This window comes from Kryptolebias marmoratus, linkage group LG9 (genome assembly GCF_001649575.2).
Source record: "Kryptolebias marmoratus isolate JLee-2015 linkage group LG9, ASM164957v2, whole genome shotgun sequence".
NCBI classification, from domain to species: domain Eukaryota; kingdom Metazoa; phylum Chordata; class Actinopteri; order Cyprinodontiformes; family Rivulidae; genus Kryptolebias; species Kryptolebias marmoratus.
This window is the reverse complement of record NC_051438.1, coordinates 16,340,571-16,353,213: the sequence shown is the minus strand read 5'-3', so window position 1 is coordinate 16,353,213 and position 12,643 is coordinate 16,340,571. Positions and strand designations below refer to the sequence as shown.

Here is a 12,643-nt window from a genome sequence, read left to right as displayed (position 1 = left end):
GTCAGGTGGGGCCACTGAAAACCTTGGAGAGCCAACCTAAAACCAAAATCCATAACAGTGTTTCAGATGTGTTAATATACTGTATAAAACGTATAAACACAATGAGGTTGTTTTAAAGTCTGGCAGTGTGGGAGTCGGGGTGTCTCTTTGTGATCAGAGCCAACATCAGTTTCTGACTTTACAGCTGACCTGAGAACAGCACAGTCACTTCTCAACTCACTGAAATATTTACTGTCACTTTAAAGCAAACACTTGATGTAAATTACCATCTTTGAAGACTAACAATTATTTAGTATTTTATCCATCTGGGTTTTAAAGTTTGCGGGTGAGGAAACTTCTGTCAGACAACTGGCTGTTTTTAAAGGCAAAAACATTTTTTTATTGATTTAATTCAGATTTTTTTTTTTATTGTAAAATATAACTTGTCACACTTTTGGTTCAAAGAGGAAGTAAAACTCTTCACTTCCTTTTCTCGTCTCAGTGATGAAAAAAAGCTACAAACTTTGCTCTGTGTTTGGTTCAAGTTTTCACTCCTTCTCTGAAGCTGATCGGGAGCAGAACTCGCTGCAGCTGTTCACAGGAAAAGACTCACGTTGGATTTTAGAAGAAATCAGCTGAGCAGAGATGGAAACTGTGTTTGGACTGATGCTGATGTTGATCGCAGTTTGTCACGGTCAGATTTTCATGTTTTCATCATTTTCAAATGTTCTCATGTGGCTCTTTAATACCTGCTAATTTTAGGACTGAACCACATATTAGAGGACAATAATATACTGAGAGAATTAACTTTGACACTGTCTGCTGTGAAATAAAGCTGCTCATTTACAGGAAACTGTAAAATACTGATGTTCATCTTTTCTTCCTCTTATCTTTGATTTAAGTTCAGCTAAAACTGTATTTAATCTAACTACATATTGAGACTAATGTTTAAAGTTAAGATTCTTTTGTTTCTACAGTCTGTTTGAATTAGAATATAAGTATAAGTTGTGTTTTTTAGTTTCCATGGTGTGTTTGAGTTAGAAAATGAAGTATTTACATATATATATACAGGTTACATTAGTTTTAAATATATATACAGCTATGGTAAAAACATCACAATCTATGGATTATTTAAATATTGGAAAAACAGTCATTTATTCAGTCATTTTAAAATTGGAAAATGACCTTAGTTTATAAAAATTAAAACAAAAATATTCTTTTTATCTTGTAAATTGATTTTAATTCAAGGATTGAATTATTATTATTATTATTATTATTATTATTATTATTATTATTATTATTATTATTATTTCCAGGTGTAGAAACTTCCTGTGATGGCAGACAGGATGGAGCTCGGTGTTATGGAGCTTTGGGAGGAGCTGTGGACCTCCAGCTGATGGATGCCTCAGAGATAAAAAGATTCCAGTGGAAAAAGGGTGGCACACTGATACTTCAATGGAAAAACAACCAGATTATGTCTAATATCATAGAGAACAGATCTCTCTTTATTCCCAGTAATGGAACATTTAGGATCAATAATCTGAGCAGGAATGACAGTGGTGAATATAAACTTGTAATATTTGACTCAAATGGAACGGAAACAGGACAGAGGACTCTGCAGATGTTGATTCAAGGTAAATAAGTTTTTCTACCTTTTTGAATTAATAGTGATACATCTAAATCTGACATTGGACTGATAAAACACACGTCTGACCATCTACTGTATATCTTTCCTCTTCCTAATTGAAGAAAAAGTTAAATATGATTTTTTTTTTCTCATCTGTGGTTGTTTCTGTCAGCTCCTGTGTCTTCTGTCCAGCTGGTCTCTGAGTGTTCGTCTCAGGGACACATGAAGGTGTCCTGCTCCTCTGAGGGAGGGGACAGTCCTCAGTACAGCTGGACTCTGGATGGACACACACTGACAGACTCTGAGCTCCTCTTCAGGAATAATGAGACTAACATCATCGTTCTGAGACAAAACGTCTCAGGACGTCTGACCTGCTCAGTCAGGAATCATGTCAGTAATTTGTCCAAACAATTACTGTGGGATCAACCTGTGGCAGCTGACTGTGGTGAGTGAGAATGTAGGGAAAACAACTATTTGTCCATTTTGACACAGATAATGATTAATATTTGTTATTTTCTTTTCTTTAAGGCTTCATATTCATTAACTGCACATCTAATGGGACACACATATCTGAGTGGGTGTTTAAAGAAAATAACACCCTGTGTGTCGAACCAACAACAACAACAACAACAACAACAACAGGTCCACACAGTACTGTGGGTAAGGAGACAGAGTCAAATCATTCCTCCACTAACAACAATCAAACCAACAGTGATCCTCCTTGGTACATTAGTAAGTGAAAACTAACTCTGCTGCTGTAGATCATGCAATTTATTCTTTTTTTTGTCTTTAATCTTTATAAAAGCTTATATAGTGTTTGTTGTTTAATATCTGCGTTTCTTCTCTTCTCGGTGAAACAGAGCAGCTGCCGATAGTGGCCGGTGTTTTATCAGCGCTGGTCATTTGTTTAATTGTTGGCATAGCAGTTATCTGCACCCAGAGGAAAAAAACAAAAAACAACGGTACAAAACTTTACCCCATCTCATTGATTTCTCAGTTAAAAGACACCTGATTTAACTGTTATTACATGCAGCTTGTGCCACTCTTTCCTACAGCGGAGGAAGACGACCAGGAGCTGACCTACGCTGACATCAATATTGTGCAGCAGAGGGGGAGGCGAGCGGAGCAAAGAGCGATGGAGGAGGAGGTGGAGTACGGACAGGTCAAGATTTCAACAAGGCCTCGTCAGAGCGAGCCAGTCATGGATGATACTGTGTACGCACAAGTCCGTAAAGCCAGGTGATCTGGAGCATCTGGCTCAACAAAGACTGCCCTGCTGAAGCCAGATACGGGTATAAATTTATAAATTTGAGTTTTTAGGCCTCCTGCCTAAAACTCAACGCTCTCTGCATCCAGATGTTGCAAAAGAAGCTTTATCATGTGTATTTAGTGTGCTGTTTACAAGTTTTGTTGCTATTTCATAATATTAATTGTAACATGCTATTTTTACATAGTAAAATATTATAATTCCTTTTATGACTTGACCTACCTTAGCTACTTTTAACTTGATGTTATATAGTTTAGGTAATAAAACAGGTACATACTGTAAATGTTTGAATTTACCTTATTTATAACAGATTTGGTCTGCAGATAAAACAGCTTCGAGCCACAGTAAAGGTTTGTTAAAGACCTTAAAGTAGGATTAGTTACCGTACTGTGTGTGTGTCACAGCGTGCGTAGGACTTCACATCTGTGATCTTATCTTTAGTTAGTTCCAGAACGGAGAGCGAAACCACAGAAATAACTTGAAGTAAAAATAACTGGAAGTTGACACTAAGCACAAATGAGTTTCCATGATGTAAACACTTCTGTTTTTTGGAGGCCCGAGCGTTAACTCCTACAAAACGGTTTAAAAGTTTAAGAGCGTTAAAATGTACAGTTTTAATTGTGCCATGGACTCCGAAGTAAAATTTATATATACATTAGACACAGGTTTAGTTTAGATTCTCTACATGAAGACCACAGAACTAATTTAGCACAAAAAATATAGAAATAGAGTTAACCTCTCTGTATCAAATGTGCCCACAATTCTGCTTTATCTCCTTTTTGTTTCTAAATGTTTAGAAAAAAGCTACCTTTTCCCACTCAGAAGTATTTTTAGTGCAGAAAAATTAACCGCAAATGATTAAAAAAACATCTAAGCAAGGTTAGTTTCTCACATAAACAGTTTTTTTTTTACAGCTGAAAGTTCAAGAACTTGTGAGGAAATAAATGCAGGTTTGTGCCTTTAAACATCATCAGCTTAGCTTTTCTGTTTTTATTTTGATAACTTTGAATGTGGTTTCCTCTTCCTCTTCATGGGTGAACAGAAATGCAAAAATCAGAGATAAATATCAAGTTTGGTGGCATTTAGGTTATTATAAATATTTTTTTTTTTTAAAAAAGCTTTAATGCTTCAGAATTTGAGTATTTTAGGTTACAGACTTCAAATCAGCAGAAAAGAATCAACTGATTGTTTTTATACTGCTTGTTTGGAGTTAGTAAAGGAGACATTTTGACAAAAGTCTGCTTATTTTTTACAAACTATAGTTGCTCAAAAACATTCATGGTTAGTGAAATGATTCAAACTGAGCTAAAGCTGGACAACGTACAGCAAACAAATTGGTTGAAATATGAGCTGAAGTTGTTTTTTTAGTATTTGTGCGGCTGATTTGTGGAAACGTGGTGATAAACAAGCAGCGTCTCTCCGATAAAGGTCAAATAATAATCAGCTCTTTATTTTTAAACTACCTACATTAAAAAGGGTCATTTTGTTTTGTATCACTCCATTATCACTTAAACAGACATGTTGAGGGGATTTTGAACTAAAAACTGTAGAAAAGTGAGAAATGTTCTTGTAATTACCGACCATTATTCAAGCTTAATACTCGTCAGCATCACTGAGCTCCTGCCTCTTTGGAAACGACACATGAAATAAAAATCAAATCAACAATGAACATGTGAACACAGATGTTTTAATTCAAACTGTAAAATGTAAAGAGCAGAGACAGTACATTTTACTTTCATTGTACACGTGGGTGAAATGGCAATAAAGTTCTTTTTTTTAATTAAACCTGAATATCTGACTTTGGTTGTTTGTTGTGTGGAGTTCAGCAGTTTTCAGTAAAATCTTTAAACTGAAAAGTTTTAATTTGATCCACATACAGCAGAGTCCTAATTTTTTTACTTTCTCCTCCTTAGGGAAATAAAATATTACATTATAATGATACATCAATATATTGAACCAATTTTTACAATTATCAATACCAGTATGTCAACAGAGATCTTTAATTACCGTGATTCTTCTTGAATGGAACTGACATGATAATATTTCTCCACAAAAGGAAGGTCACAGGTTTGAAGCTCAGTGAAGGTTTTCGTGTGTGGAGTTTGGATGCTGTCCCTCTTTCTTTTTCATAACATTTTAAGCGTAAACACAGACTTCCTCCCACTTTAATAAACTTCAGCAACCATGGAAATCTTGAAATTAGCCACAATCAGACCAAAAATGCACAATGTTGTAGTTTTTATTTTTACTAAAAGTCACATTTTTGTTTTTATGAGCCAATATTGGTGACATGTTGATATTATTGTGCATTCAAATTCTTCATCACATCTTAGTGTTTTTTTTTGTTTGGTTTTTTTTTCCAAGTTATGTACACAAGATTCATTTGTTAAGTGTTGACTATGGTGACACTTTTGGTCATGGGTTCAGCTTTTACCTGAAATGTTTGGCCATTTACTTTCTGTGTGTTTAATCAGCGACAGAATATGTTTGGTTTTATGACTCAAGGTTAAAGGTTAACAACCATTCAGCTGACTTACAGAGTCATAAAATCACTTTATGATCCAATATAGTCTTAGCACCCTTAACCAACCACCTAAACTCTTTTTAACTCATAGACTCATATCTCCACTATATACAAAACTATGGGCACCAGATAGTTTGGTTCAGTTAGCTGTGGCCTTTTTTCTTATTTCTGCTACACTTGAAATCCAAAAAGATTCAACATTTGAAATATTTAGCTGACTAAAATGCCTTTTCGTACTTTCTCTTTCCTTATGAATCAGTCAAAAAAGATGGCCGCTCATCCTGGTTCTGGTTCTGCTGGAGGTTTCTTCCTATCTTGATTTTAGCTGCCTTAGAAAACTTTTACTAACTGGCGTTTTATATGTTTGTGTGCAGCATCCTGAAATGACTTTTGTAGTGAATTGGGGCCATATAAATACTGAATTGAGTTTTGAATAACTGGGGGTTTTATCACAGGTTCATGTGACGTTGCCTTGTTATGCCTTGTCATGCACAAGTAATTCAACCATAAAACTAAAGGCAGGTGCCAACTCCTCTGCGCTGAGCCTTTCACTAAATCAGCCAAAGATAAAGTCTTTCCAAAGAAAGAAAACTGTACACAGCCGTTTGTTTCATTATGGTCATTTATTTATACTGTACAGGGGCACGAGAATGAACTCATGCAAAGCTAAAAATATGAGCAGAACGCTTTCTGCTGCTCTGTACTTGTTTAAGCTGTGGTTTGAGCTCGTTAAGACATTTCTCTCTGCAAATGTTTCAGAAGATTGTGGTACAGTTGCTGCTGAGCTTATAACTTGTGGTCTGAACAAGTAACACCGAAGACATAAATAATACATAAAAACCCAGCTGTGCTGCTTTTTTATATAATGAGTAGTAATGCATGTTTTTAAAAACAGAAATTGTCTTGAATTTATGTTTAACAAGGGCTTACAGAAACAACTGGCACATATCAGCTTCACAAAGCAGAAGAGCACCAAGAAGATGGTTTAAATGAAAGGGTTTCTTTCTCACCCCTTCTGGAGGTCCCGCACAAATGTGGTCGGTACTGCTATTTGCATTCACTTGCTTTCAGATTGTTCTTCTTCTTTTTAAAGTAACAACTCAAACCGTTTCAACAAACTTTACCGCATGGAGACACTTTAACATTTTAAATTGAAGTTATATTTCAGCTACAGTAAGCCTGAAAAGGCTGCAGAGAAAACCAACAGTAATAGTTTCTCTGTGTGCCAGACACAGCTGAGTCTGACTCTACATCACATGTCATTTAGTTGAGAAAGTCTGTTTCGTTTTTTTTTTTAAATGTGGTTAAACTGCGGCGTCAGTGTCTCATTCCAAGGGCCATTTTTTTCAGATAAAACTTACTTCCTTAAAGCACTCACAAAATGGCAGCTGAAGATTTGAAAACAAATGCATTTTAAAGTTAAATGTCTCAAATCAGCCTCTTGCTGTTACTTTTCATATTAACACTTTCACACTTTCAGATTATTTATTGCCATAATACATTCTCAATCTATAATTCAGCACATATGTTTTAATCTGTTTTTATGATTTTCCTTTCTTTATTCGGTTTGTTTCTGCTGCTCTCTATTTGCTGGAAGAAAACACTTACTTCCCTAAAATTAAACATCAAGATTATTTTTGTAAATGGCTGAAGCTGCATTACTGCTTCTTTTCCTTTTTATTTTATTTTTTTTGTCATGCAGTTACAGTAAAAAAAAAAAAAAGAAATACAACCACATTTCTTTTCAGTGTTGCAGATAAAACATAAAAAAGCAGCTTTTTTTTCTATTACCACACAAAAAAAGTGTCTGATTTACTGGTACTCGCTAGATTTGATCAGTGTGGAGCTTCGCATTTTTTAAAAAACATAAAGTGCAGCATTATTGGGACATGTTAATGTGAATAATTATTCATGCTGTGGTCAACGTATAAAAAACAAAATGCTATTTACATTTCAGTCTCAGTCTTACTGAAAAAAACGCCACCTAGTATGCCTCTGATTTTATATCCCCCATGATGCTGCTGGTGCCGGGGCTGCTGGGAAGGTGGGCGTCGCCGTGCAGCACAGGTGGGGTGGGGGTCGTTGTGGAGGCCTGCTGGGAATGCTGCAGCCTCTTCTTGTTCATCTTCCTCTCCTTGGCTCGCCTGTTCTGAAACCAGATCTTAACCTGATGCACACAAACATGAGATATGGGCTGTTAGTACAAATATCACATATACTTTAAAACCTGCTACTTTTTGATATCTTAGCCGTGAAGTTTCTGCACGTCAGGCTGTATAAATTCGGGTGTTTTCGCTCGTCGCAGTGTGTCAACTCTGGCTTGAGATTAGAAATGTCACACTTCCTGAGAAGTACTCTGGGTGCTGCCAGTATTACACACACTTGTGGCTTACTGTGTGGCTCAATGAGTGAGCTGAAGAAACATTAACGACAATTAGAGCGCGGTGAGAGAAAGAGTGAGCATTTTGCCACTAATACTACTTTATGAGTTTGGCCACAATAACACATTATGGTTTGTTCCAAAGCTGGTTTCTCTGAAAAAGACTGAACAAACCTCTGCACTAATGTTGGCTGTGTTCGTTTTAACCCTAGATCTAGCCATGAAAATAACAACCAAAATAAATCAATTGATCAAAAAATTAACCTAGTCAAGGCAGAAGCACATTCTCCACTTTACTGCATCACTTTTCCTTTAAACCACTGTTGGTAAACCATTAATAAATGAGTTAACCAACTGGTGGAGCTGTGAATGTGGCATATTTATCTTTCTTGCTGAGAATGATTGTTAATCTTCTCGTGAATTGAGGGTCTTCCTTCTTTTATTTTTCATTTAAATTTATCTTTGTTTTTCAGTAGGATGGCAAAACAGATCTGACTATTTTTATGGGCATGCTGTTGTTTGCTGTGCAGAGCATGGTCGTAATGAATTATGCACAACTTTCACAGATAAAGAAGTCTTGATATACACTACAAACAACCATCAGTAACTCATATTTGTACGGTTTTGTATTAAAAGAATAGTTCAGATTTTTGAGTGGTATTATGTGAAGTGGTTATCAGTGATCAGTATCTTACCTGCAGTAAGATGTTTTACCAGTTTGGATTATCAGGCAGTTTTCTCAGGGGAGACAAGCTAACGATTAGCCCGAATGGGGCCAAGACCAAAGTGGATTGCTGCCACATTAAAGCAACTCCAGTCCAAAAAAAATCATGATAATCCTGTCAGAAGAGCCCCAGGTTGCACTGGAGGAGCTACAGCTAGCTGCTGCTGCTACTTATGGTCGCAATAAACCAAAGAATTTTGTGTAAATAACTGTTTAAATCAGCGTAAATGTTTATAAGATAACATTTGGATAAGCTGCTATGAAGGTTTTGAGATTAGAGTTGTTTTAGGATGACAGCACCTCTCCACTGAGAAAACTTCAAAGTCATATCGCTCTGAGCAATTTCTATTGTCACTAAGACATTGATTAATAAAATTGACTTAAAAAAAAACTTAGAACTAGTCCTTTAATGTTGCCTTCACAAATGTTCAACTTCCCCATGTTATAACACTGTTTTTTCAAGTGCAGATGTTTCTTCTACTCTTTAGCCTAAAGAACTTCATGTTCAAGATTATCAAGTAAAAAACTGAAACCTTTCTTGTCCAGACCACAGTCCAGGTTTCTTATTCCTCTCCATCCTAAATACAATTGTGTTATTTAAAATGTTCTGAAAAAGTCATCACACATCTGAGTCTGTTTTTAATGCTGTGAGGGCCCAAAGATAATGCCCCGTTCCTTTTCAGTTCTACCGTTTTAATAAACTAAAATAAATGTATTCTGCTTTATATCTAACAAAAATGGATTCTTGTTTCTGTAAAGCTCTGTTCCTACAGATAAAATCTTAGTTTTATCCTCCTAAAAATGCATAATTTCCCACCAAAAACACAAAGAAATTCAACCGACGTTTCAGCCCGTCTGGTCTCTGTTTCAAAGGAAAGTGTGAATGCTCAAAAAGAGGAAATGGCACATTTTACAAACTCATTAATAAACATCCTTTTTTTTCTCTTGAACAGAACATTCTGGGGTTTTACAGTTACACCCTTCATGATCTCCTTTGACTGATAAAGCAGACAGGAAGACCATGAGTTATCGTTGAAAGCTTCAGAAGCTACTGTGTTTTTGAATACCTTTAATCTTGACCACAAAGACGTACTACCGATTTAAATAACAGAGGAAAAAATGGATCTAAAAATACCTCTAAATATGGGTGTTTTTAAAGTCAGGGGGTGATTTTGGTTTTCCTTTACTCTTTCTTCTTTTTTTTAGTCATGTGGCTGTGTTTCATGCCCACTCATTTCTTTTGTTAGCTCCTGCCGTTCACATCGTTCCTCTCACCTGTCTCTCAGAGAGGCCAAGAGCCATCGACAGCTCTGATTTCCTCCTCATGGTGATGTAGCGGTTCAACTGAAACTCCTTCTCCAGCTCCTGCCGTTGGTGGTCAGTGTACACCACCCTGTACTTGTCCTTCGTTCGAGTCTTTCCTCGTGAGGCTGAATTAAAGGGGGGAAAAAACACACACGTGCACATTTGTATGTTTAAGTAAATACTGTGCAGTTGTTCAGCTGTGTGTAACAGTTGGGCCTTCCTCTTTTTTTCTGTAAAGTAGCAAGAAGGAATGAGTCAGTGAGTCACACGTGGTGCAAAAAAAAAAAAAAAGGCCAAACACGTCTAGAGCCAAGTTCAACTTCAGGCGCCACTCAAATCCTCATCAGCTCTATTAATCACGCTAAATATAACTAATGCAAAGACTCCTCGCTGCGCTGCCTCTCCTTATCACGCTGAGTAGTGTTTACACAGCGTGTTGTCACAGGCGCCCCTTCTTCCACTGACACGACTGTTCACTCTGAGAGCTATCGATTAGAAAACGCGACCATGTGGCGGCATCGATCGGTGCGGATCCATGCACACTCACACACAGACACACGAGCGAGGGCTTAGTGTTTGGTTTGAAAAAATTTGGTTTGGCTTCCTTCAGACTTTCCGGAGTACTATTTGTCAATCCTCTGCACCCACCCGGGGAACAGAGAGGGCGGGGAGTGACAGCTTCATGGCCACCACTATATTAGCTTTACAACTCAGGCCATGCTGCCGGAAGCAAGAGGTGACAGCATGAGGAATGTAGGTGTGTGGTTGAGATTACTCTATATGTTGATACTGTTGTGATCTAGGAAAATGAGTTGCACCATGCTGCTTGACATGTCACTGTGCTGCACAATCTTGTGATTAAAAAAAAAAGTTCTTATCAAGATAAAGCTTTTCCTGTTAGTGTAATAATTTGACGTGTCTGATGTGTGATTGGCTGCAAGAGAATTCAGGCAAGCTTAAACTAAATACGGTCATCTTAATGTATTTCAAAGAAGGAAGAGGTATTTCTGATCCTTATAAGGCGCTTGAACCAGGGTCTTCATTTCGAAAGTCTATACATTATGCAACTTGATGTCTGATGTTTGTCGCAGATCGAAACTCTAATTTACTGTGTTTGTACAGTGGGGCTGTTTGATCATCTGAATAAAATGTAAAATGTAAAATTAATGAATGCAGGAGGGGATTGTTTGCTTCAAGTTTTTTTAATAGATAAACAACTTCTCCATGAGATGTAGGAAGATTTTTCCTTAAACGCCAGTGAACTTTAATTCAACTTTTGAGAACGCATTACATGTCAAAAACCAATTATGTGGCGAATATGTTTTGATCTGAGTCTTACATATTCTTGTTGAAATACTTTTGTGGAACTAACAGCAAAATAACAACAGCTGTGGTATTTTCACCACAAAAATATGATGAAACTTTATGACACAATGCAGCATAATTTCAAATACATGTAGCAGCTGAGAACTCTTCATTGTTTACATTAAATCAACTAGGTTTAATATTGTGCTTTTTTCCTGTACATTTTACACAAATGTAATGTTCTAATGGGAAGTTTGTGTCTCTTCAACAAATGAAAACTGTAAAAATAAAAGAAATATACTGTTTCCTAACTTTTTGGTAATTAAATGTATATACTGTAGATTACAGTGATATACTTGTTTGATGTAATGGTCTTTTACTGTTAATCAGTTTGAGGGTATTTTACCATCCTTTTTTATGCACTTTTTATATCAAATCTTTGAATCTGACTAAACTGATATATATAGTTTTTTGTTTATTTCCGTTTTCATACATGAGTCTGTACAGTTTAGTCAGTGTATTTTCCTTAATGTCAACAAATAGCATAAATAGGATGTCACAACAATAACTTTCTGTGATCCTTCATTTATTTTCCATACGTTATCAATCAGTTATAGGCTATTTATTGGGCACCATGTTTGTTTTTATGTGAAAAACATCTCGTTTGTCTGAGTAATATTTAGAAATTTAAATAATTTATTTAGACAATGCATCAAGTAAAAGAGTCTGCTGTTTTCCATGTTATGATTTCTGTTTTTCCATACTTATCCGGACCAGGAAAAGACTCAAATCAAATGCCATATTTTTAACACTGTATAGACAGGTGGGCTACATTTTCATACCTAAATGTACCTTTAAAGGTACTAACAACAAAGCTCCTCTGCCTGTAACCCTCAGGTAAAGCTGCAGTAACAAGCCAGTGCACCTTTTTAGGGAATTCCATTACTGTATCCTGATTTTTTTCTTTATGAACACTATTTAATGTATAAATATATCTTGACTGTATTTATAATTATCGGGCCGAGTCCTACCTGGGAGTGTGTGTCTGATGGGCTCAGGTGGTCTCCTCCTGGAGCTGAAGGGGTCCTGTCCTGAGATGAAGCCGTAGGGGGTCAGTGACCCTCCTCCGGCAGCGGGGGGCGCGCTGCTCAGCTCCGGGAAGGAGAAGCCGACCTGCCCGCCGCTGGGGCTCGAGCCCGGGAAGCTGAATGGAAACTCCTCCCGCGGGGCGTTGATGGGGTTCCAGGCGCTCGCGGACGGGTCGACGACCCCCGGGACGTGATGCTGAAAACCGGTGAAGTCATACGCAGGCGGAAGGTACTGACTGTTCAGGGTCAGCGTCTGGGCCGGGTGTCGGACCGACTGGGAGTTGGGGTACATCCCGGTGACCTCGCTCGACAGGTGAGTGGGGCGGGGAGGGGGGCTCTCAGGTGAGTTAAACCTCCAGGCTCATGTTAGGCCCCACTCCGGCTAATAATGGCACTCCTGTTTTCACCTCAGTCTAAGGTTCAGGACTACAATCCGAGCACTGA

At 37.3% G+C, this 12,643-nt stretch overlaps 2 protein-coding genes across 3 annotated transcripts; one reads left to right on the top strand and one right to left on the bottom strand.

Annotated features, from left to right (window-relative positions):
• The first annotated feature begins 477 nt into the window (after positions 1 to 477).
• On the top strand, positions 478 to 4,660 carry LOC108240551 (T-cell surface antigen CD2-like). 2 transcript variants are annotated; one of them, XM_017424108.3, is made up of 6 exons: positions 478 to 673; positions 1,296 to 1,613; positions 1,779 to 2,051; positions 2,135 to 2,266; positions 2,467 to 2,568; positions 2,662 to 4,660. In XM_017424108.3, the coding sequence occupies exons 1-6, from the start codon at positions 625 to 627 to the stop codon at positions 2,847 to 2,849; spliced, it is 1,062 nt and encodes a 353-aa protein (XP_017279597.2). In that variant the 5' UTR covers positions 478 to 624; the 3' UTR covers positions 2,850 to 4,660. The 2 variants fall into 2 exon arrangements, with proteins under 2 accessions (XP_017279597.2, XP_024863386.1); XM_025007618.2 differs by having other exon boundaries at positions 481 to 673; positions 2,135 to 2,338.
• Positions 4,369 to 12,618, bottom strand: LOC108240552 (homeobox protein CHOX-CAD). Its single transcript, XM_017424109.3, has 3 exons — positions 12,143 to 12,618; positions 9,777 to 9,931; positions 4,369 to 7,564 (listed from the first exon to the last, which is right to left on the bottom strand). The coding sequence occupies exons 1-3, from the start codon at positions 12,489 to 12,491 to the stop codon at positions 7,382 to 7,384; spliced, it is 687 nt and encodes a 228-aa protein (XP_017279598.1). The 5' UTR covers positions 12,492 to 12,618; the 3' UTR covers positions 4,369 to 7,381.
• Positions 12,619 to 12,643: the final 25 nt, after the last annotated feature.